The 26,604-nt window shown below is 37.1% G+C and overlaps 1 protein-coding gene across 3 annotated transcripts; it reads right to left on the minus strand.

Annotated features, from left to right (window-relative positions):
- Nucleotides 1–223: 223 nt before the first annotated feature.
- On the minus strand, nucleotides 224–26,480 carry TPD52L1 (TPD52 like 1). 3 transcript variants are annotated; one of them, XM_058172391.1, is made up of 8 exons: nucleotides 26,373–26,480; nucleotides 17,185–17,300; nucleotides 11,717–11,865; nucleotides 7,752–7,853; nucleotides 5,177–5,191; nucleotides 3,696–3,734; nucleotides 2,349–2,409; nucleotides 224–1,271 (listed from the first exon to the last, which is right to left on the minus strand). In XM_058172391.1, the coding sequence occupies exons 1-8, from the start codon at nucleotides 26,389–26,391 to the stop codon at nucleotides 1,140–1,142; spliced, it is 633 nt and encodes a 210-aa protein (XP_058028374.1). In that variant the 5' UTR covers nucleotides 26,392–26,480; the 3' UTR covers nucleotides 224–1,139. The 3 variants fall into 3 exon arrangements, with proteins under 3 accessions (XP_058028374.1, XP_058028378.1, XP_058028383.1); XM_058172395.1 differs by lacking the exon at nucleotides 5,177–5,191; XM_058172400.1 differs by lacking the exons at nucleotides 5,177–5,191; nucleotides 7,752–7,853.
- Between the last annotated feature and the right edge of the window lie 124 nt (nucleotides 26,481–26,604).

A 26,604-nucleotide genomic window follows, 5' to 3' on the forward strand; every position in this document is an offset into this window, starting at 1 on the left:
AACCAAATGATTAAACCATGTGTCAGCTTTTCAGTCTGCTGCTCTGAACATTTGCAATAGAAACAGTGACCTTCTTTAAATGAACCACATAACCCAGCAAGATAGGGGGACAAAAGTGAAATAGGAAAATAAAAATAGCTGCTCATGACACACTCTACATAATTTATAAATAAACACAAATAATTCAAATTGGTTAATGCTGCATATATTTAATTGAGCTCCATATCTTTTAGATAGCAGTTTTTTGCCAGGTTCAGAAGTCTTATGTTACAAGATTTATTATTTTCTTTAACATAGTTTAAAGGTCCAGCCCTAAATTAAGAATTTAAATTTTAAATATTCTCCTTTAAAAATATAAATATGCTCGGGTCCTTTGGATAGACACACTTATTTTACTCCAACTGAAAAGAGAAAAACATTATTACAATTCAAACAATTGCAGGTAAGCATGGATATAATCTGGCTCGGATTGTTATCAGATTAAATCTCTACATGCCACATGTTTACAAGGAAATTGGAAATGTTTATATACACCAAACTTTTTACTGATTGACTATTCCAAAATTATCACAGGTTTTTTTTATATTTCCTCAGTTCTTTGTACTAAAGGCATGTGTATCATTGCTTCTTTAGACAGAAAACTTTACAATGTAATTGTTTTTGGTTCCAATCCTTATCCCAATGGCATCTATAATAATGAAGAGACTGATTTTCTTTTTAACAGTCAGAAACAGGCACATAAACAGAGAACAGGTAAAAACAGCTTTGTTGTTTATACCAGTATATACAATAATAATCTCACCTTATTTTCTGAAATTCATTATAAAAACATAACATGGACAAATTTCTTAAGATAATATATATGCCATTTTAAAAATTGACACAACTGTATAGAGGTTACAATGTAAAATCACTTGTAAGCATAAATAGAATAAAATGGGTAGCATAGAAGGACAGCTTGCAGTTACTTCTGCAGCAATAGCTGCCATTTGGTTGCATCCCAGCCGATCTCTCTGCCTAGTACTGTCTGTCTAGGTATATTGTCAGTGCAGTCCTACAACTTCATACTCGGCCCTGGAGAGAAAAGAAACATTTTATACATCGGTCATATGCAAACAGCAGGGCAAAGAATCCCTCACCTAACAATGGAGCTCCTTTTCGGTTTCTGAAAGTCGACTGCCTGCAATGGGGCTCCGAGCACTGGCATTGGCCGCAGAGCTAAGAACTTCTTCAAAGTTTCCTCCAGGGTGAGATGTACCTCCAACTTTTGTCTGAAAGGAACAAAACCATTTATTTATTTTGCTAAAATCGATAATTTCATCTTTGTCCCTCTGGACTGTTTACATATTTTGACTATCATACCATGAATTAGGAATGCGGTGGCTCAGGGGCTAAGATGCTGAGCTTGTCATTCAAATGGTTGGCAGTTCAGCAGTTCGAATCCCTAGTGCCGCATAATGGGCTCCTGTTACTTGTCTCAGCTTCTGCCAACCTAGCACTTCGAAAGCATGTAAAAAATGCAAGTAGAAAAACGAACCACCTTTGTGGGAAGTAACAGCGTTCCATGTGCCTTCGACATTTAGTCTCCATGACCATGGAGACTTCTTCAGACAGCACTGGCTCTTTGGCTTAGAAACGGAGATGAGCACCGCTCCCTAGAGTCGGGAACAACTAGCACACATATATGAGGGGAACCTTTACCTTTTTTACCATGAAATATTTGGCACCCTTGCATAGTAACAACTCATTCTATCTTTTAATTGTCCCTGCTCACAAAGCAGCAAGTGAGGCTTGTTTAAAATGCAAGAAGCTTGTGCCGGAGTAAAAATTTATTAGGAGCTTTTTCGTGTCGACAAATAGGCAAGCTTTGTGTTATATAATTGTGACCATTTGTATTAAGTTAGGTATTTTGAAGTGCAGGACAGAAGTTCCTTGATTCAAGATAGTTCTTAAATGCAAAGTTGGTTATGAATTCATCTGCTTTCCTTCACAGAGATCTAATGTTACACTTTGGGCAAATTAGTCCCATGGGGAAAACAAGGAACTTACTTGAGTAACAGAAATTACCAAGAACCCTGGGGGGAAAATGTACATGACCTGACCACAGATCTGAGTTCTACTGATCTAAGTCCTACTGAAAATATGGCTTGCTCTTGAACCAAGTATTCCAATTGATAAACAACACTGGGGTTAAAAATGCACTGGGATTTCAAAGAAGGAACCATGTGAACATCTAGTTTGCTTATAACACAAGTACCAACAATGACAACTGACCAACTTTTCCCAAGGTTTTTCTTAAGAGTTTGCGTGCTTCCCCTAATCCCTTTCCCCTTTATTCTTATCTTTACCTTAATGCTTGTAACAGTGGTTTCAATCTTTTCTTCAAAGGATTTGAATGTAGGAGAATTCCTTAAAAGGACAAAACGAAGACCAGTATTTGTTAGTATTTAATCGTGTTCATTTCCTTAGTCAATATTTAAAAGTTTAAAGTACCCCATTTAGAAGAAAAGTGCAGTATGTTTACATGGGGCACCAAGAATGACATGAATTATTCTGAAATACTTGGACATCTATTTAGCCCACATCACCATACAAATTCTTTGTGGCCCTATTTTCCCAGACATCATTCTTCAAGAAGAAAGAAAGGTACTTGATACAAATCTATGGAAATCTGGACAGCTTGGACTGAGACTCTGTATTGGAGAAATAATGATGTTCGGAGGGTACTGTATTTCAATTCTTTGCATAGGAAAAACACTTCACCCATCTCCTTCCACTTATGATTATATGACTGTAACTTTGTTGTTGGTAATCCTTATGACTTATATTGATATTGATTGTTTCCTGATTGCTTATTTGTAGCCTATGATTATCATTAAGTGTTGTATCATTAAGTGTTAAATTTGTACCCTATGACCATCATTAAGTGTTGTAAGTGTTGTACCTTGATGAAGGTATTTTTTCTTTTATGTATACTGAGAGCGTATGCATCAAGACAAATTCCTTGTGTGTCCAATCACACTTAGCCAATAAAATATTCTATTCTATTCTATTCTATTCTATTCTATTCTATTCTATTCTATTCAGTTGGAAGGCTGATGCCATAAAATTGATTCAAATCCTTTTTGCAGAGCATTCACTTCTGGCATTGTTCTAGGAGAATTAGATTGTTGATGTGAATGTACTGTGGCATGTAGGCAATGTTAGTAAATGAAACTGAAACACAGAGACTCTAGCCAGGAATTAGAATCGAGTTTGTTTCTGAATTAAAACGATCTGACTGGGGCTTTGGCCTTAGAAACTTTGAGAATAAAAAATAAGATAAAAAATGTAATGGGTGCCCTTCCCTTCAAGGATGCTTCCCATTTTCTCTAAATATAACATACATAAGGTACAAACAAATGTTTTCAAACATTTTTGTTCTAAGGCACTGCTAAAATAGGGAATGTTTTCCATTCTCCATCATCAATTACTGCCACTACTCAGTGCAATATTCTTTTGCCAATAAGTTTCCATCTCAGCTAAACAAGAGGGTCTCTTAATGACTCCGAGCCTCACACATTTTCTTTAACCAAAAATGTATCAGAAAAAATGGAAAACACTATTATGCAAAACATTCCTAATATTCAATATAAAGGTTGTAGGATTAAATATTTTTATAATTACAATACCATTGGATATATAACCGTAGTTACCTCATAGCAGGCATACTCATGGAATGGCGGATAGAATACCTGCTTTGCAAAAGCATGAAAAAGAAGAGAAAATACACAGCGATTACAGGTTTGCAGCTATATTGATTTCACATGGATCACATCTAGCAGTAGACTATTGTAGTTTACATTCTAAGAGCATGCTCACTGATGAAAAGCTACTTTGGAATCTCACTAAAATACAACAGTCCGCTGTCAGAATTTAATGGAAGCTCTTCCGTGGTGACACTTTAATCTACTTCATTTGGCTTTAATTGATGGATGGACTATAGCTAGATGGGGATAGTACGGTATAACATTCTAATTGTGCCTATCAGGAGTAGTCTAGGGACTGCCAATAGCAACAGCAGGAAGGAAGGGTATGATTAAGATACTAACGGGGAAGAAGAGCAATAGTTCTAAACCAGTTTAGTTTGGTTAAGTCCTATAATGCATTACTTCTAAGATAAGATGAATAGGTTTTAAGTTAATGGTTACCTTTAATAAACACAGTATTTTGAGGGACTGAAAAGTAAAACACTTGTCTCTGAAAGGGGCTCTATTTTAAAGATCCTGCTACCTGGGTCTTTATCTATATTTATGAAAGTTCATGTAGTCTTTTGTCAAATGGGAGGAGGAGGAGGTGGTGAAAGAGGAGAAGGAGGAGGGGGGAACACTTCTTGGGTCTAACCCTCCTTTTAAAACACTGCAACAATAAGGAGAAGACAGAAGACAGAACGCTACCTCCTATATAAGTCAAATCAATACAATCTGGAGACATCCTGCTCGTAAATATTCTAAAAATGGGAAACAGGACAGATTTAGAGCAAACTCAATTGTTTCCATTTTTCAGAAAGAAACAAGCTTTCAGGCAGCTGGAAAGTGCCAAGCTATAATTATAGTATCATGGATACTTATACTTAGACCAATACATGCATATTTACTTTGGAAGCGTTACCAAAGTTTTAAGTTTTAAATTTTCCTAAGTATCAAATTAGCAACTTTCTCAATAATGTTTGCAGATATTTTTTTCAGTCCTTAGCAGTCTCTATACTGTTTAATCTAGCTGTTTAATCTAGCTATATATAAAAAAATGTTTTAGTTAAAGCAATAACCTCCCAAAGGGGAATTGTCATAATAAGAAACACTGCCAAATATTTACAGTATGTATGTCCCCGATATACCAACGGGTAAGCCAACTTGCATTTTTCATGGTATTTTGGTTTAAAAAGTTAGGATATGTTTATCTGCAGGTGGGACTTATTCACAAGTATGTTTGGGAAATATGGCATGTTCTAAAAAGTATTACCACATATACTCATGGATAAGTCTATCCACAGATAAGCCAAAGCAATTTTGGGGATGTATTTTGGCACTCTTCATATAATTTCAATGTTTTCTGAATGCACAATGGATGGCTTACAAATAAGAAACTGAGAGACAGAGAGAGAACAAGAAGTAGTAGCAATATGTAGTCACCTTACCCAAGGGAATGTGATCTGGATCAGCAGCATAAGGAAAAATCAGGAAGAATTAAGCATGGGTATATAGCTACGGAAATTTTTTCAAAACCCAACAGTCTACTCAGTGCCAAGAGGATTTGAACAATATTTACAGTATTTTTCATGAACAGAAAACATGTGAAAATGGTATTTTGCTTTGCATGTGCTAACATATTTCATGAAGTATGTTAGCACATGAAAAGCACCAGCTGAATGAATGAATGAATGAATGAATGAATGTTCTTCCATCCGTCCCAGCCAAGGTCAATGTACCACCCAGGTGCTTTCAGACTTTGAAAAGTGATGCCTAATTTGTAGAAAGCCCTCTGCTTAGCTCCCCTTTCCAATGCTTTATACAGCCCTATAACTATCAATATTTGCAATCTCAAATATGTTTCTAATAAGAACACGATTTTGAAAACTTGTTCTCAGAAGGCGCTAGCAGTCAAACTGTAACATTTCAAATAATTTGTGTCTGTTAAATGAAGTTTGCAATGTTCAGAACTATTTAATACTCCTAAAACAAAGAGGGCAGAAATTTAATAGACCATTATTATCATCATCATCAGCTCCGGTAATTAAATAACAAAAGAAGAATGTCTTAGCTCAGAATGCATCTTCATTCCTTAAATCAACTATATTGTTTTAAAAATTGTATCTATAAATCAAATCAGTTGCAACATATGCAACATAAATATATACTGTAGGTGAGCCAGTTAGTTTCAGTTAAGTATGCATAAAATTAAGTGAAATTAAAAGCATGGGATAGGTTAGGATCACCAAGTTTTGTTTGCTTCTCAGAGCCAATTTAGAATGGAGTGGCACAGAAACCTTAGTTTAATTAATGAATTAATTAATCAACTACATCTGGCTGGGCTTCCAACAGGAATTCAGCAGGACTTGCAAGATAATTTCAAGCCAATTCCACTGTAAGAAATGAAAGCATTCAATGGCAGAGCTTACTTGCTAGACTGCACTTTTGTCATATATAATTCAGTGGCATAAATTATGTCAACTAACGAAAGAGAAAACAGTAATGATTTAAATTGAATCAACTCCTTGATGACATAAACATAGAAAAAATCAAACTACGTGAACACTAAGAATCAACACTGATTCAATGTCACATAATAAATCATTTCCTGAACCCTGATGCTATAAAAATTAGCCAGTTTCATCATTAATATAAGAATATTTATATATTATTTTAATGTGACCTATTTATCTTTACCTTTTCAAAGCTCGCTATTAATATCAGATCTCCATTATTATTTTTAAGAACAAACGAGACACAACTATTTTGTGCTACATTATTTATCAAGTGGCAAATAACCATGGTAAAATGTATGTACTATTAGTTGGAATTATATTAGAGAGCTGCACAGTAAATTATCCTCATTCAAATAATTCTTTTCCATTAGAAAAAGGGGAGACATAGCTAAGGCAAAATCAACAGCTAATATGGGCAAAAATTAGCCAAGACTGGCTTTGTTTGAGCTGGAGATGAAAGTGTCAACCCTCAATACTGAATTGGAGAAGTCTCAGATCCAACAATATAAATTAAAGTCAACATAGGATGTTCCACTTAAGATGATGGAAGATAACTTGCAATCTATAGGTCAAGCCATGGGCAACTTTTTTTACTGCCAGCTATTGTTCTGAAGATTAGGAATTATCTCTTTGAAAAAGGTTGTTAATCCTTTCATCTTGGACCTATGTCCAATGTCTTTCACCTCATTCCTACCAAACTCCTAAAACCTTGGCAATAAGTAACTAAGCAAATACAAAATTAAAACTAGTTGCCTAACAAGCTTAAAAACCTGGAACAGATCACCTTCCTATTTCATCAGTCAGCTCAACCTTGAAATGTCTAATAATCAAACCTGATTTTCTATGAAAGACAATTCTGACTAAAAGATCCGCCATGGAGCAGTCCACTGAAAATGATGAATGAAGATACTGACGGTTTTACAAGTTCTAACATTCTAATTGTTTAGGAATGTGTGCAGTCGTCACTGTACATGGCATTTCTAAGAGTTTGGAGGTAAACTAGTTATTCTTAATCCGAAAGGTACTTTTTTAAAGGACTTGGTTTTTTCCTTGAAGATGTTTCACTTCTAATCCAAGAAGCATCTTCAGTTCTGACTTCAGTTCTGAAGCACTGAAGGCAGAACTGAACTCCAGTTGCCTTTTGAAAAAGCACCTTTGGGACAATCATGACCTGGATGATTGAGAATCACCATAGATAGTTATTCTTCAAAATACTAGTCCTTTAAGATTCCATCCATGAAAAGAATTAAGCTAATACAGTTTTTGTGGCCCAGCTATACATATACTAATAAGAATTAGCAAACTGGACTTAAGCTTTTGGTGCCATTGTCAATTTTCTAGGAGTTAAATCAGAAATGTATCTTAATAAGGTAGCAATTTACTTTACGAAAAAACAGGAAAAATGAAAGTTAATTTAACTATGATTCAATTTTGCAAAGCTAGTAAATTGAAGAATAACCAGGAGGAACTAAATTTTATCCTTTAAATTAAATCCATACTGGCATACCTCATATCTCCAAACTTCTTGCTGATAACTGTTCCAACGGTGCTGATAGCTGCTGTAGCCTTTTGCCCTGCTTGAGTTAGAGTTTCTTGAGTCTTCTTATACCTAGCACAACGTAAATAGCAATCCTAACTAAGAACAAAGATTCATTTTTTGTGCCCTTAAGGTATCAGCATATCATAAACTGAAAGCAAGAAGCCAACATTCTATTATAGGAATTGGGAGCCAAAGTGCAAACTGAGTTACAAAAAGGGTAAACGAGTTGTATCTATGTCTAAAAGGGGTTAGTCATTCTTTCAAATTATTATTATGCTCCTAAATATGGTTGTGCATTGTTTGAAATTCCTAACAGCAGCTTTTCCATGCAAGTTTGGAAAATAATATGGTCACTTTAATGAATTGCAATGAAGATATGAATGCTTTAATGAATCACTTATTAAAGCATCCAGATCCTTTTTTGAGAATCACACAGAAAACTGAAAAAGACAGTAGTTTTAAGAGATTTAAGAGCACTGTATTTCTGCTCTCACATTCCAAAACACTTTCAAGTGGTTTTCAAAGCTTACAGTCTTTACTAGATATGCTCTAAACTAAAAAGATCAAGAAGCTTATACATCAACTTCCTTAGGACATTCATAACCATGGACTAAAATAATATGCAACTTAATATGTTAATTGCTAGTTATCCAGTGGTGGGATTCAAGTAATTTAACAACTGGTTCTCTGCCCTAATGATTTCTTCCAACAACCAGTTTGCCAAACTGCTCAGAAAGTTAACAACCGGTTCTCCCGAAGTGGTGCAAACTGGCTGAATCCCACCACTGTAGTTATCCATATTGAAGAATGAAATGGGGGGGAGCATTAAAAATATGATTACTTAGCTAAAAGAGAAACAGCCTAGAATTCTATTGTCTTATACTGCAGTTTGTGAAGATTGGTTCAAGAGTGAGCAACAGCATACATCCCCAAGTATCACTAAGTACATGTCAGGCCATCAGAGTTCATTGGTATGATGCACATCAGTCAGATTGATCTGTGTTGTACACATGCGTAAAGCATTATACTGGTTAAAATTCTCACATAGCTAGGAAATTCATTTGATGGCTAATCAAAATTATTGCACTGAACATTTCAAAAATAAAATGTCAACTACAATATCAACATTAGAGGGGAAAAAACAAGAATAGCCATTTCAGTCACAGCTCACTAACTGCAGAATTGATTGAACAGATTCACGTTAAAAGGAATTCTGCTTTTCCTCTTAAAACAGCCAACACAATGCATATCACAATCTTCTTAAATTTGCACATGACTGATTTATAGTTCATGCTTTAATTTGTTGTTTTCATTTTTCAATACAGCTGGAAAACTGTTTTAAAATCTAGAAACCCGCAAGTCAATTTTAGTCAATTGTATTTGCTGAGTATGCTCAATAATACAATTTATCTTTACCTTTGTACCTATGCTGGAGGTATATGCTCATACTCAAACACTGTTACTACTATTCTTTCTTTTACTCTGACCCAGGGGTGAAATCCAGCAGGTTCTGGAGAACTGGTAACAGAAATTTTGAGTAGTTCAGAGAACCGGAAAATACCACTTCTGACTGGCCCCAAAGTGGGGTGGGAATGAGGATTTTGTAGTATCCTTCCCCTGGAGTAGGGTGGGAATGGAGATTTTGCAGTATCCTTCCTCTGGAGTGGGGTGGAATGGAGATTTTACAGTATCCTTCCCCTGGAATGCAGAGGGATTTTACAGTATCCTTCCCCTGGAGTGGGGTGAGAATGGAAATTTTACAGTATCCTTCTCCTGGAGTGGAGTGCCCATTGATCATGATTATGATCATGATTGATCATGATTATGTCAATGGGCACCCCAAAATATTTGTCAATAACTCAAACATTTAGAAAGCAACCTGAAAGAAGTAAAAATTTTCAAGTCCCACCAGGCCCAAGGTTGACTCAGCCTTCCATCCTTTATAAGGTAGGTAAAATGAGGACCCAGATTGTTGGGGGCAATAAAAGTTGACTTTGTATAATATACAAATGGATGAAGACTATTGCTTAACACATTGTAAGCCGCCCTGAGTCTTCGGAGAAGGGCGGGATATAAATTCAAATTAAAAAAAAAAATATTTGGATCAGAACCTCTAGAAATAAATGTTAAAAATTAGGCAGCTGTGTTTCCTTCTAACCAAATTTGATCAATCCACTCCCAATCTTAAGGGATAACTCCAACCAATCCGTTTCTCTGAAAATAAGACATCACCTGATAATAAGCCCAATCGGGCTTTTGAGCTCATGCGCTAAAATAAGCCCCCCCAAAAAAAATAAGCCCTCCCCCAAAATATTTCAACGCCATTTCGCCATTTCCTCTGGTTAGGGAGAAAGAGCTGGAAATCAGATAAGACAGCAGGAGGAGCCCTGTCTTGCTCAATACGCCCCAAAATAATAAAACTTCCTCGAAAATAAGGCCAACCACTTATTTCAGGGTTCAAATATGATAGAGTCTTATTTTCGGGGAAACACAGGTAAATCCAGTATAGGATAGTATTCCAAATCATTATGTGTCTATCTTTTTGTAATGTTTAAGACATCATCCAATTTAACTTGTAAACCATTATTTCCATCTCCTTCCCATAGGCTGTAATTTTTAAAGCACTTCTAAGTCAACTTCAGTTTTCAGCAACAGAATTGTTCCTCTTCAATAATACCTTCTCATTCTGCTATAAAGTTGAATAATATAAAAACTTCTTGCATGCATATATCAAACACTTCTCTTAAAATAGCCATCTAGTGCCCTCTTGTGTCCAACTTTTCGAAGCGTTTTATTAGTCTCAGCATGTAAGCAGAAAAAATCTCCCACGAGGAAGGATTCTTTCAATTAATTTCAAAGTCTTAAATAAGTCCAGCTGAGCCTTAATCCATTTAAAAGTTTCTAGGCAACAATGAAGTAATCATCAGAATTATATTTTTGATGGAAAGTGGATGATTACATTAAATAGGAAACTAAGAATGTAACAGAGTTAAACCTTACCATTTCTACTGCAATTAAGTGTTTGCAGAATATTAACATTTGCCATGAACACGTAAGATAGTAATTGGAAAAGAGAAGTTTCCAGGTGCATGATTTTTTTATTAAGAATATTGGAGCAACTGATTAAAGGTTGGAAACCATTTAAAGGCAGATGGAAATGCATTACCTACTCCATGAATCTAGAAACTTCAATAGGTCATTATAATTAATAAAGACTAATTGAAGAAAAACAAAGTCTGGTGTATCAAGTGGGTGCCTGTCATGCATTACAAAAGTGTGTGTGAAACTAGCTTCTTTGCAGAGAGATAATGAAAAACTGAACAGGGATGCAAGCAATATCTCATGGTTGTTTTTAAATTTCCCATCCATTAAATTGCTGGTGCTGTCATTAAAATATATATCTGCTTGGACTCAGATAGGCCCATCTATCTACAATGCATTTTTTGAAAGTCAAATGGAGTTAGGTTGTCCAAAAAATAATATCCAATATTCATTCTAAAGCGTCTGGTATATTTCCTTCAATTAATGTAACAAAAAAGGGAGATTTCTCTATACTGCAATGCAACCTTGCAACATAGCAGGCTCAGGCTTTTCTGTACCTGACAAATTAATTTCAATGGATTTTCATTGACAGGTGGTAGCTAAAAAACAACTCCATTTCCCCAAAAAGATGCAAAGCATCCCACATAAGTTAGGCATTCCACAATTATTTCGAAGAGTGTAAATTGGCAGATTTGATACTTCTTTTGTCATGAACCTCAAAAGTGCTCCATGAGAAAGACCAAGCCAATAAAAGAGCATTCCAGGTGATAAGAGTGGTAGATAAAAATTAAGTTGTAGGAATCAAATCGGTTCCACTCCAAGTTCTGGATGCCTATGCAAGTTATATTGAGTAATAGCTAGAGGAAAGAAGAAGGCGAATTTGCACTCACGCAGTCGTAGTTTGCACATCATGCCAGCTTTTGCTGAAGTTCTGCTTCAGCTCATTCATCAGATTGAGGCCCAGTTTTTGCTTTATTTCCACAAGGTGCTTCTCTTTGGCTGCTAAAACTTGACGTAAAGTTGCAATTTCATCCTCCAGCTGCATATAAGGAATAAAGCAAAGGAAATGCTTGGATCATTACTCCTTGTTGTTCATGCCCATTAATTTTAAGTGGCACACTTTCCTTAAATACAATAATGCCTACAAATATATATTGCTTTTATCCACTTAAAGAATGCCAAAATTAAAGAATATTCATGCAGAAACGATGGGGTGAAATGGCTTATTACAATTTTTTAAAATACGCATCATTATATGGCAAATCTCAGCAATGGTTATGTTAAGGCTGGACTTTAGTGGTGCAAAGGCAGGGACCCATAGTCCTGGAACTCCTAAACTATCAAGGAAAAAAAAAAGGCTGATCAATGACGTATTTATCAGATTTTCATGCCACCAATTTCATTATGGTTTATGATGAATTACAGCAATTATACAACCATGATATAAACAGCAGAAAAACAATAAACCATCCACAGTAAAATATTTAAACATTCGCAGTAAATCATTTACATTGATATTTATAGTGCCCATACAATATCTTTGCAGCCTATCACTCTGAATTAGTGATAACCGTAGTATAACAATCCTATGACAGTTACAGAATATTCCATAATTTGGAAAAGGTTGGAAAAATGGAGGGTAATTTAAGCTCCAATGTGTTTGCTAGTGTCAGTGCTAGAACTGTATAGTGTCCTGGTTTAGCCCCACTCCCAAGCATGGATTACTAGACATTTGCACTATCTAGGTTTGCACTGGACAGAATAATTCTAGTTGGAGAAAATGGTCCTGAAAATACCTTGATACCAAGCAATGCTGAGCTTTATAGGCCAGTTACTTGAACTGCACTCTGCTCCTGGTGACAATTAGGTCACGGCAATTTGTAGCTTCCAGATGATCTTCAAAGGCATCTCCATGTACATCACACTGCTGTAATTTATGCATGCATTGCAGAGGTGGTATTTAGCAGGTTCTGACCAGTTCTGGAGAACCGGTAGTGGAAATTTTGAGTAGTTTGGAGAACCAGTAAATGCCACCTCTGACTGGCCCTGCCCCCATCTATTCTCTGCCTCCCGATCGGAAGGTAAAGGGGAATTTTGCAGTAACCTTCCCCTGGAGTGGGGAGGGAATGGAGAGTTTACAGTATCGTCCCCCTGCCACGCCACCAAGCCATGCCCACAGAACCGGTAGTAAAAAAAATTGAATCTCACCACTGATGCGATGATGAGGATTACAATTACTGTTACAAGATGCCTGAAGATGGATAAAAATCCCCCTGTAGGAGGATTGGTAACTTCAGAAAGGCCCTCAAGGGAGTAATGCTTGAGTTAAGACTTGACTGGAGCTGGCTGAGAACCTTGAACAACAAAAGAGTAGCTTTGTCCTGTTTGGGTTAAAAGTTTAATCTGTTATACTCCCGCCAGGAACTGGGATAAGACTTCCATAGCATCACCTGTTCACTCTGGCATAGTAGGAATGAGTTGTACCAAAGCTCTATCATCAGCATACAGATGATACCAAACTCCTAACTAACAGTTGATGTCTCCCAGTGGGTTAATATAGATATTAAATCCTGAAAGAGGAGAACTGAACCCTAAAGTATCCCACAGTTGAGTGACTGCTGGCCTGACTTTTTTTCTCTGAAAATTAATGACTAAAACTGTCCATGAAGGAAGAAGTAGCAGCACTATAAAAGCCTAAACTTATGGCAGGCAAAAAGGATATCATAGTCAATCATGGGTGCACTCCAGCAACAAAGCAACTACTGCCAAGGTTATTTTCATATCTCCAAAAAGGGTCTTGGGGTTGTTATTGTTGCTGTTTTGTAGAGTTGTCTAATTGGATTAAATGAAAAAGAATAAAAGGTTTGTCTTCCCGATACTTGGCCACTTGTGACAAGTACAGCATAATTATCAGAGCATCAGGAAAAGGAAAGAGAGGGGTGGAGTTGGTAGGAAGAAAGCAAGGTGGCTCTAGAACAAGGGCAGTGTGGGTGATAAGAGCTCCAGAAGGTGATGCTGTGTAGTTTCCCCTGAAATCTGATAAAAGCCATGGGATATGCTGAAAACATGGGGTTTTTCTGTGTCTCATAGGCGGAAAATAAACTATCAGCAAGATAAAGATAATTATTGTATGTACTCCTCATTGTTATGACAACTCCGAATAAAACCTCACTTTATGGACCATGAGATTAATAATTTAAAAAAATATTCCATTCAAAAACTCTCTATGCCAGAGCATAAAAATAAATAAAAACAACCACCAAACCCAATTAATCTTACGTAATATCACAAAGCAAGATGCACTGTAGGTGGTAACATTTACATGGAGATATAAAGAAATGCAAAATTTGAACTATCCTGCACTACAGAGCTGTTCTAGCCATTCCAGAATCAAATAGCTCCATGAGCTCAATACACCATTTTCAAGCTCTAAATCTTCCTGGAATGGCTGAGATGGCATTGCATCTCTTCCAGTAAGGTTGGAACAAGCTGTTTCAAATCTAAAAATTTCCCATTCAAAACTTCTGAGCAATTCTAGTATGATATCTGAATCTTCTAGGGGTTGGGCACATATCTTCCTATGATACTTGACTTAATATACAAACATAGATAAAAGGCAAAAATGAATGGAACAGTTGAAAACCAGTTGGCAAATAAACATAAAGCAGCCTGTTTGCCTGCTTATTTATTATCCATTTCAGCATCCTTTTAAAAATCCTGAAATGAGTAAAGGTTCTGTAAATATCAAGAAATCATGCACTAGTGAACTATGGATTGTTATACACAGGGATCTCTATATACACATGTCTCTTTAAACAATGGTTGGGAAATTTAGGTAACAGTCTATATAAACAATTAAAAAACTGACTCATGCATTATAAGCCAGCATGGTTAGAAGAAGGAGTCTTAAAAAGATCTAAGCTGAGAAAGAATGGGATCTAAAATTTAGGGTTACAATAAAACTATCTGGTATCGATAGGAATTCTGCTTCATCTAGATCAGGCGTCTCAAACTCGTGACGCCATGTTGTCACGTGACATGACTTTTCCCCCCTTTGCTGAACTGGGAGGTGGACGTAGCCAGCACGTGATGCATCCCATCCGCTTGCTGCGAGTTTGACACCCCTGATCTAGATCTACCAGATCTAACCTGCAAAAATTCAGATGAGCACTGGCTTGGAGCAATACCTTCAGAGTGCAATCTGCTAGTCATCTAATTTCTGTAACCTGATCTGGTAGCCCCAACTTCATGTGTTATAATGTGGTAGAGTTGGTGAGGAGAAAGAGGACCAGTTATGAGTATAATATTTACAGTGTTTATTACTTTTGGAGAATTTGTCAGGTTTAATAAATAAATAAATAGTATCTTTAATTACTGACTGTTTGCAAAAGTGTGGAGAGCCAGGAGATCCATAGCTTCCAATGGAAGGGTAACAGCTAATCTAAATAAGCTTCATTGACTCTTTAGAAAATTGGTAAATTTGGAGAAGTTTCAATCATTTCTGAAGGCAAATCTCCAGGGCACTTCTTTGAAACAATGAAACAGTACGGCATCTGAATGTTATGAATGTTCTAAGATCGGAATTGACCTAGATTCCATAATCACAAAGACTACAAAACAATTTGTACTATGGCATGTGCTTTAAGGATAAAGGCCTTAACCTCACCTCACATCGGTGAGAAGGAAACAATGGAGAATAAACATTTATAGAGCTAAACATAAAATACTTTGTACTTGATTTTGACTCAATTTTATAAATAATAAACAGATACACAAGAATAATCAAGTGACCAGGAATGGATAATCGTGGTTCCTCAAACTATTGGGTGTGACGTGGCTCCAGCAAAACATATGCTGAATCTGACCAACTGAACTTTCAGGGAACCAACTGAAAAACAGTAGCTCCCATTTTCCAATTCTGACAGACAATCTAGGACAGGGGTGTCAAACTCGATTTCATTGAGGGACACATCAGGGTTGTGTTTGACATTGGATGGCAGAGTGGGTATGGCCAGAGTGGGCGTGGCCAGCTCAACATCACTTGTGTGGGGGCAACTGTGGTGGCCCAGGTGGGGCTGGGGGGGATCCTCCTACCCTCTGCCAGCGAAAACAGAGCTCACAGCCCTCCTGAGCTCCATTTTCACTGGCAGAGGCACTGCGGGCCAGTCCTTCACTGTTTCCACGGTGGCCCTGTGGTCCAGATCCAGGAGTGAAATGCTACCAGTTCGGACGAACCAGTAGTAAAAAAAATGCTTTAAAAAGTAAAAAAAAAGTTCCCATGATCATGTGACACATTGTCTGAACTTTTTTTTTTTTAGCATTTTTTTACTACCTGTTCGGGCAATAGGTAGTAAAAAAATGCTTTAAAAAAGTAAAAAAAAGGTTCTAACAATCAGCTGTGACAATCAGTTGTGCCACGCCATCCTCAAACTTTTTTTTTTACCTTTTAAAGCATATTTTTAAAAACAGTTTTTATTCAGCATTTACATCGTTAAAAATCATTGTTACATTTTTGCAGCTTTCCGATACCAGCAACTTTGATAACATCCATTTATTCTTTTAACCAAACTATATACATATACATTTTATATATTGCAAACCAATTTTTATATTCATTACACTTTATAGCTATCTATTACACATTATCTATTTCATTCCTCTATAACATCTTATGATTATACATTTATAAAGCATTTTTTATACCTATTGCCCAATTGGTATTTTTGTGTAAAGTATGATAGTTTGTTTTTGAGCTCTCTGTGACTCTGTGAGGTTCCTGCTTGTTGCAGGGACCATTTTGTGTGAAGTCCAGCTGCTTTTGCATTGTGAGTCAGTTGTGTAGCTTTTGTGTTATTTTTGTGTAAAGTGTGATAGTTGAGATTCCCGGTCACATGACCACCAAGCCACACCCACCCAGTCACATGACCACCAAGGTACGCCCATCAAGCAATGCCCACAGAACTGGTAGGGAAAATTTTTAAATTTCATCACTGGCCTGATCTAAGCACCCCGTGGACTAGATCTGGTCTGCGGGCCTTGAGTTTGACACCCCTAATCTAGGAGGACGATATTGTGGTTAATAGTGTCCAAGATGATTGGGATAACTATATCCCTCTACCTCAGTTGTACCAAAGTTTATCAACAAGAGCAATCACTGCAATTTTGATCCCATAGCCAGATCTGAATCTTAACCCCAAAGTTCCAGATAATCTGCTTTAACCAGGGCTACTAGTAATTATAATCCAATAGCTTCACACAACTAAGTGACCAAAAATATTAGAAAGTGAAAAAATTGTAAAAGCCTAAAAAAAAACCCCCATTCGATTTAAAATGATGTATAATGGTCAAATAAAATTACCTTGATTACTTCAACTTTTAATTCTTCTCGCTCTTCTTCAGAAATCACATTGGTCAAATCAACATCAGTGATGGTGTCTTCATCTGTCTCATGGAATGTTTGTTTTTCTAACAGACCTTTGAAAATAACACAGAAAAGAGTGAAAATATATGGGCTCCTTCAAAGCAAGCTTGATTCCTGGGTCTTCTTGGACAAGTGATAGTGGGGAGACATAAAGATAACACAAATACAGATAGTCCTTGACGTACAGACAAAATTTCTGCTGCTAAGCGAGACATTTGTTCAGTGAGTTTTGTCCCATTTTATGATCTTTCTTGTCATAGTTATTAAGTGAATCACTGCAGTTGTTAAGTTAGTAATATAGTTATTAAGTGAATCTGGCTTCCCCATTGACTTTGCTAGTCATAAGGTCACAAAAGGCGATCACATGGGGAAACTGAAATGGTCATAAGTGTGAAAAAGGTCATTTTTCCAATGCTGTTCTAACTTCGAATGGTCACTAAATGAGCTGATGTTAGTCAAGGGCTAGCTGTAAGGAATAAGCATTAGTGTATAAATCTTGAAAGTATAAACAGGCATACAAGTCCAACTCTCTGGAAATATATTTATAACATGAATAGAAGCAATTTAAGTAATTTACAGTGTAGAGTGTGCTCCTTGTGTTAATAGAGAACGTGAACAATTTGATATACATTAGGCTGTCCAAGACTACCCAGTAAATATTCTCAAGCTCAGATAAGACTTATCCTTAGCATTCTCATATCCAGTTTTCCATATAGAATAGAATAGAATAGAATAGAATAGAATAGAATAGAATAGAATAGAATAGAATAGAATAGAATAGAATAGAATTTTTATTGGCCAAGTGTGATTGGACACACAAGGAATTTGTCTTGGTGCATATGCTCTCAGTGTACATAAAAGAAAAGATACGTTCATCAAGGTACAACATTTACAACACAATTGATGGTCAATATATCAATATAAATCATAAGGATTGCCAGCAACAAGTTATAGTAATACAGTCATAAATGGAAAGAGATTGGTGATGGGAACTATGAAACGATTAATAATTAATAAAATTTAAATAATAAATAAATAATAGTAGTGCAGATTCAGTAAATAGTTTGACAGTGTTGATGGAATTATTTGTTTAGCAGAGTGATGGCCTTCGGGAAAAAACTGTTCTTGTGTCTAGTTGTTCTGGTGTGCAGTGCTCTATAGCGTCGTTTTGAGGGTAGGAATTGAAACAGTTTATGTCCAGGATGCGAGGGATCTGTAAATATTTTCACGGCCCTCTTCTTGATTAGTGCAGTATACAGGTCCTCAATGGAAGGCAGGTTGGTAGCAATTATTTTTTCTGCAGTTCTAATTATCCTCTGAAGTCTGTGTTTTTCTTGTTGGGTTGCAGAACCGAACCAGACAGTTATAGAGGTGCAAATGACAGACTCAATAATTCCTCTATAGAACTGAATCAGCAGCTCCTTGGGCAGTTTGAGCTTACTGAGTTGGCGCAGAAAGAACATTCTTTGTTGTCCTTTTTTAATGATGTTTTTGATGTTAACTTTATAGATTGTCAACTCGTTTGATCATATGATTTAATTTACTCAAGATTATGTACTTTATTATTTTATAATAAATAGCTTGAATATAGTTTTAAAAATAGAACCAAAGGTTTTTGAGACATGGTGAAAATTTATGAAGCTTAAAGATTGTAAACGTGCTGCAATATATCGGATCCAAATTTTCTGCAGAGAACAGTACATGTTGACCAGCTAACATATGTTCAATTCTTTGCTGCCAGATCTAAAATTTATTTTTTCTACATCACATATACAACCTTCCCTCATAATCATTACTTTGTACAACTCATTAATTTAGACCTTACGATGATTTAAATGGCACAAAATATATTCAAAAGAAATAACAAAAGAACTTTGGAAGGAAGCAGAGCATCTGTGTAATTTCCAAAGAGCTATTCAGTTCAGATAGTTACCGCTACGAAATGCCTTCACATTTCTTTGTGTATTCTGGTTGAAATGCCAACCTTAAGGGAAGTTAATAAAAGCCAATTACATCATTTCCTGTCATTATATGCAATAATATCATACAAAGTTACTGTACTTCTTGTTCTGCTCCTTAAACTAATATAGCAAACTGCTACTGCACGGTAGTTTAATATTAAAAGTGATGTAGCAACATCATGCTTCTGAAAATACTTTTTCTGTACACCACTTTATTTCAATGATAAACCTTACACTGAGAGCAATGAAAAGACCAATTCCCTGTAATTGATCAGACTAATATTAACTATATAAATGGAACCAGCTCTTAAGAACAATTAAAAAATTCAGAAAAGAGAAAACAATTCATTGTCAGAACACAGATTTTGGAGGTGAGAAGAGTCAGTATTAAGATACGTCAGTTCTTACTTCTAAAGACAGAAACAAACTGACTTCATGGTGCTATTACCCATACTTGGGAAGGAGCATACCCAAATTGACCTCCATCTCTTTGCTGCCATTTACCAGTCACCCAATTTTTTGCAATAGCTCTGTAGTTTGTGGCAAAGAAGTGGCAGTGTTGTCTTCTTGGGTCAGGAATAACTACCGGCAAATATGAACAAACTTATACAGGAAGAATATTTCTATGACAAATGAAGATCAGGATGATAAAATGAAGATAAAGGAATGTTTTTCCGCTAACAATGGATAGTTGTAAAAGCTGTGTATTTAGAAAGAGCAGGAACCCAGATGATTTCAATTATGGATTAATAATTATTAAAAGAACCCATCAATCAGTCCTGGATTAAATAAAGACTGACTGATCCCTGGAAGTGATGAGTAGCATGCAGAAACTAATTTGGGGGCATGTAATGCAAATGTATGATGACGTAGAAGTATGACTTGCAAGTAGAAGAAAGGAAAGACAAGGAGTATGAGTGGAATCAAGAGATCGTTGTTATCCCCTTAGAAGAGCTACAGGTTTTCAGATCAGGTTGAGATGGTGGATATTGATTTTTATAGTTGCCAATGGCTGGGCCCAACTTGATGGCATCCAAATAATTAAATCAAATAACAATAGGCAAAGAAGTTTGAGACTTGTTATTAGATTTACTGGTTGCGCTTAGTGAAACCACACAGTAATGTAGCTGATTAGGACTGCAGCTCTAATTAGGCATTGCTGTACCAATGAAGTAAACATTAAACAGCATATCAGCTAGGTTAACAGAAAGGATTTAAACATAATCAGTTCACATTTTTCTATGAAATACAAGAATCCAAAATTTAATTAGGCATTTTTTTTACTGCTAACTGCCTTGAGCATTATTCATTGGTAGGAATGGAGATATACATCAAATAAATAAGAAAGAAACAATCATTTATTATATTTCACTCAGCACTAATAGGTTTTAGATGAACAATAATTTCCTCTACAAATATAAACTATACTGGATCAGGCCAGGGTCCATTTTAATCTAGCATTTTGTTTCTCATATTAACCAATAGGTTCCTTCTTGGTTGTTGCAGGAAATGGAGACTTCTCCTGCCATTTACTAGGACATAAGGTAAAGGCTCCCCTTGCACATATATGCTAGTCGTTCCTGACTCTAGAGGGCAGTGCTCATCTCCATTTCAAAGCCAAAGAGCCAGCGCTGTCCGAAAATGTCTCCATGGTCATGTGGCCAGCATGACTTAATGCCAAAGGCGCACGGAACGCCTTCCCGTGCCTTCCCACCAAAGGTGGTCCCTATTTTTCTACTTGCATTTTTTACATGCTTTCGAACTGCTAGGTTGGCAGAAGCTGGGACAAATAATGGGAGCTCATCCCATTACGTGGCACTAGGGATTCGAACCGCTGACCTGCTAACCTTTCGATCAACAAGCTCAGCATCTTAGCCACTGAGTCACCTGCCCTTACCAGGACATACATTATTGCAAAAGCAACAGAAGAAAACATAAGTAACCAGGGCTGCATTTCTTGGTGAATGGGATTCTACTGAACAGAACCTCCCTTCTAGTACAGCAGAAGGTAAAGCATTGTAATGAGACGAAGTAAACACTCTGCAATGTGCTGGACAAATAAGGATGAATAAGCTGTTGGAAATAATTTTTATTATTAACCCAAGCTGTTGGGTTATTTACGGGACCGCCTGCTGCTACCGAATACCTCTCACCGACCCGTGCGCTCTCACAGAGAGGGACTCCTCAGGGTGCCGTCAGCGCGACAGTGTCGTCTGGCGACGCCCAGGGGAAGGGCCTTCTCTGTGGGGGCTCCCGCCCTCTGGAACGAACTCCCCCCAGGACTTCGCCAACTTCCGGACCTCCGAACCTTTCGCCGCGAGCTTAAAACCTACCTATTCATCTGCGCTGGCCTGGGTTAGTTTTTAAATTTATGGGTTTTTAAATGGGTTTTAGCTTTAAATTTTAATTGTGGCCAATTTTAATAAGTTTTTTAATTGCATTTTAATTGTATTTATATATTGTCTATTTTACTTGGCTGTGAACCGCCCTGAGTCCTTTGGGAGAAGGGCGGTATACAAATTTAATAAATAAATAAATAAATAAATAAATAATAAATAAAGTAGTTATGGATTGAAACCTACTAGTGGGTGATTGGCTAAAGTGCCCAAATCCCTCTGCCACATGATATTGAAAACTTTCCAAGAGTTTTTTTAAATCCAGGGGAAGTAGAAAAAAGACAGGCTGTAACCACACAGGTCAGCTAAGAGTTTTCACTTTCCACCTTGATGAAAATTCATCAAGAATTAACAGGGTCAGTGAGCCATTAGAGAACAAAAAGTAAAGCTCATAAAAGAGGAGGCAACTGTGGCCTCTTGCCTCTAAAGGGTTTCCATGTAGATTAAGGCATTTGAGACCCAGCATGGGACCTAGAAAAGTGCTCATAAAGACTTAGACTGAACAATGTCTTGGGGCTTGTAGTTCAGTGTAAATGCACACAAGAGCACTGTAGGACATCTGGGATATAATTTTAGCTTTTAAAAACTCAGCAGTGGCAAGCATGCATCTACCCACTTTAGAATGGAAAAAGCCTAGAATTGCCTTAACACTGCTGTTAGCTTTGGCAAAGATGGATCTGATTTGTTCCCTCTAGCTTCTGGAAGCTTGGGAAATTATGCCAAGATATTTAAAAACCGGAACTTGTTCAGATTGATTATTTCTAATTTGTCACTCAGGTTAATGCAACTCGGTCTCCCAAGAAGAGCATAGTGTTGGTTTTGGAGTCATTGAATATAATGAAGCACAATATTCCACTAAAGCTTACAGAAATCTCCTAAGCCCACTTGGATAAATGACGGAAATGCTGAATCATTGGCATACAGCAGCACTGCCCAATATCTGTCACTAATTGAGGGTGGGAGAAGGGGTATCCACAGGGATGGTGTTAAAAAACTCAAGATGGCTGTTCCACCCATGCATCCAAAGCCCCGTTCCCTTTTTACATGCATTCTACATTTACAATTTATCTACGTTTACATTTCATGTCGTGATGTATGTAAAAAGGGTAGATCTCTGATTGTATAGTTGAGGCTGCAATCTTGATTTTTGTCTATGGAGATTCAAGGTGATCCAGGTCATGGTTGTCCCAAAGGTACTTTTTGAAGAGTCAACTGGATTTCCTTTGTTTTTCTTTGAAGACGTTTTGCTTCTTTTCCAAGAAGCTTCTTGGATGAAAAGTGAAACAAAGAAAGTCCAATTGCCTCTTGAAAAAGCATCTCTGGGACATCTTGATTTTTCCAATCATGTCTGAGGATCTCTCTGGATAGAAGAAAAGAAATATGACCTGTTTTTAATATATTCCTAAGAAACACAGAACTTTCTAAGTTCAAGAAAGTTACTTCCTTTGGACATTTGCCCCCCCCCCCATGTTTTGTCATTTAGTAATGCACTCTGGAGATTGTAATCCACGTTCCTTTCTACTTAATTTAACATTACTTGGAGATTTAATCTTTCTCGTTTTCTCTTTGAATGTTTGTCCTGAAAACACAAACAACAGTCAATAGATTGAATGCTCCTTGACAATTGCTATTAATACTTAAAAAGAGTGGAAGATTCTTTTTCATCTGGATAAATTTGTCACCAATGCAAAAGGTTATCAACTTGGACTCAGCAAGTTCTTTGTATTCCTACTCTTTCCTCTAAATCAGAGGTGTTAAACGGGCCCTTTGCTAAATCGGGGGCTGGCCCACTCCCAGTTTAGCAAAGGGGGGGAAAATTACGATACATCATGTGATGATGTGACACCATGTGTTTCACACCCCTGCTCTACGCAACGCACCTTCCAGATCAGTCAGTTCTTCTGAACTAGATTAGCAAAAATAATGTTTGTTCTGATTATTGATTCTGGTTTTTGATTATTATTATTTTTTTAAATAGACTATTAGGAGCTCTGAACATTCAACTCCTGGAAAGGCAGATACACCCGTTACATGTTGGAACTCATTTCTAATGATCTTTGCAAGGAAGCTATTCTTTTATTCTGGAAGTACCCTCCAATATTAGATGGATATCATATATCAAGTGGACAGAAAGTGAAAATGATAACCAAACATCATTATGATAATGTCTGAATAAGAATTGTTCAAGAAACTGAGAACCCACAGCTCAAAATCTTTTCATCACTATTCAAAATCCTTCACACCACTCTACAAAAGATTTCAGAAGAATGCCTGGTACTTGAAAATGCTTATTCCCTCAGGAGGCAGTGAACTGTACAATGTTTTCTTCTTCTTGCAACCTTTTCACAACTCAAAACAATAAACATTAAAAAAAAATCTTTTATAGGCTTTACATTAACACCTCATAATGTGTGGGAAGCATATTAGCAGCCAGCACAAGCATTAAATGAATTCTGGGTAATCCTTCATAACGAAGTTTAACTATTGAAATCATTTTGGCAACTTTCTGTTAGAAAAGTGTACTGAAGGTGTCCTAATCGTGTTATTTAGCTTAATAAATAGTAACTAAATGCCACACAGAACAGAACTCCAAAATAAAACTGTGATCACTCATAAATCTCTCATATCTGTGAATATTTTGAGAGGAAAAGGTTTATGAACCAGAGAGAAGGCACTCATTAAAAAATGGCTCTGGCTTTTCTGGAGGATCCAGAACCCAGATGCTGGCTCTGCCCCATCCAGAAACCACAACTCATTTTTCTGGATGATCACTATCATGTCAGTTACACATCACAGTCTAAGATTAAAAATGTGAAGTAGGCATCCAAAGCATGCTCTCCCCAGCAAGTCCCACTGAAATCCATGAGTTTCAACAGAAAGCTGACAGTTGCAACTAACAATGACTCTGAAGGATGAATAAACACAGTGAAACAGGTTTCTTTCAATTATTTGAGAATAATTGCATGCATTATCAAAACATTCATGTTTAAACTGCATTGATTGTACACTTTTTCAGTCTGATCTGATGCAATGCATGCTTTACTTGGAAAGAAATCTCACTCAGCACAAGGAGCCCTTGGTAGAAATATAAATAATTATTCAACCGTGATATTGTGCAAAATTGCATTCAACCCCTTTATTAAAACTAAACAATAATGAGCGAATGTATTCACTTAAAACAACTTCTTTTGTTTTGCAAACTTGTTTCCAGTGTTCATTTTTTTACTCACAACATGGCAGTGTAAAATTATCCCTATAAGTTAGTTGGCAAAATGTTATACAATTAGTTTCTTTCAGAAATATTCAAACATATATGCAAAATGGCAAATGGTACTGGCTAAAATTTTCTGAACAACGCTCTTTTAAAAGGAGTAATATAAAAAGCCTTCCTCAATGATTTCTTGGGTTTAGAAAGTGATATTGATGTAACTAATGGAGTCACAAGAAGAGGATTATACTCTCTACAATAGGACAGAGGTCATTACCAAGCAAACGCTCCATGGAAGAGCTCTAATTTAACTAGATCTCTCTCCACTAGTAAGAGGCATTTATTAACAAAATGCAGGCATGAAAATAGGGATGTAAAACAGAAGCAGCAAACAACACAAGCTCTAGTTCATAAAGTTCACTGACCAAAAAGAAGCAAGTGGTACAAGGAACAAAGATTTTAAGAGATATTCTGACATTTAGTTTCTATTGCCAAACCTGTTACACAGCAATCCAAGCAAAACTCCTTAAGAGACAGTGCTGTAAGTAGCTCTTATGGAAACAATCGTCTTTAATACATCAAAGCCATACTCCATAATACATTGGGGGGGGGGGGGGCTTAGAAGGTGATTTGAAAGTAAGCGCCTTCCCGACGCTCATAGAAAGCCTTAGGTAAACAATGGATCACATTCTAATTCACCAAGTCAACAAAGGAGCTTTGCTTTGCAACTGACAAAAACCCGAAGTGATAAAGAAGAAAATGAGTTGCTGTTTTCTTAACTTTTACTGTATTTGAACGCACGTTTTAAGAATTACACAGGAGCCTTTTCAAGGGGAAACTGCAACGGGAGAGTGTCGTCAGCGCTTTGCCATGGCTCTTTCGGTGCTTCGGGCTCGAATCTAATTAGCAAAGAATTAGAAATCAATATTTACCAGGCTGCGCTTCTTAACAGGAGAGTAAAAGTAACGGAGGACGCCACTTTAGGGCTTTGGGCTTCTGCTGCAGGGCGCCAAACGACAGCATGCCCTTGCTGCCGAAAAAAACAACGGCATTAGGTTGGACTGAAGAAGACCCAGAAGAACAAATTCTTAGTTTTTTTTTCATCAGTGGACCGCTTATGGTTCAAGCTAGTAGTTGTCAGGCAAGAGCAACCGACCGAGCCATGCACCGTTATTAAAATCCTGCGGACTGAGTTATTCCAGGGAGCTCAACCCCCACCCCCAAAATGTATCTTCAGACAAAACGCGGGTTCTACTTCCGAACCTTCGAAGATCCACAGAAAAGAAACAATGGTTTATTCTAGAACACCGTTCCTTTCTCTCTCGTCTATTACGATTATGATTATTTTGCAAGAGGAAAGTTCTTTTCAGAACTTTCTCTGCTTGTTGCAACCAGAGTAAGAGGTCTAAGCTTTGATTGCCATCCACTCCGCCCTCCGAAAAAACCAATACCGAGCAGAAAGCGAAGGGGGGGGGGGGAAGAAAGGCTGAAAATCCTCTGACAAGAAGAATGGAAACAAACGCACGCGGCTTTCACAGAAGGACCAGCTAAGCCACGCACCTTGCGCCTGTGTTTCCATTGTCCCGCCGGCGCTTCTCCGGCAGCGCTTCACCGCGGAGAAGACCAGCGGAGGGATCCGCGTCTAAAACGCGTCTGCTTTGACGCGGCGATTGTTGCTTCTGGTGATCATCGGCGGCTCAGGCTTCGATGCTTTTGCCCGTGCTTGAGGCAGCGCCACCTGTCGGCCTTTTGCCCGCTCTGCCACAAGACCTCTGCTTTGTGTGTGTGCGGA

Source organism: Ahaetulla prasina, chromosome 1 (genome assembly GCF_028640845.1).
Source record: "Ahaetulla prasina isolate Xishuangbanna chromosome 1, ASM2864084v1, whole genome shotgun sequence".
Lineage (NCBI taxonomy): Eukaryota > Metazoa > Chordata > Lepidosauria > Squamata > Colubridae > Ahaetulla > Ahaetulla prasina.

Bases quoted from the DNA above. Each gene is read 5' to 3' on its own strand.
- TPD52L1 (XM_058172391.1), bottom strand. The intron at 2,410-3,695 runs GTAACTACGGTT...TGTCCTTTTAAG, and splicing joins ATGAGTATGCCTGCTATGAG to GAATTCTCCTACATTCAAAT. The intron at 1,272-2,348 runs GTAAAGATAAGA...TGTTCCTTTCAG, and splicing joins CCACTGTTACAAGCATTAAG to ACAAAAGTTGGAGGTACATC.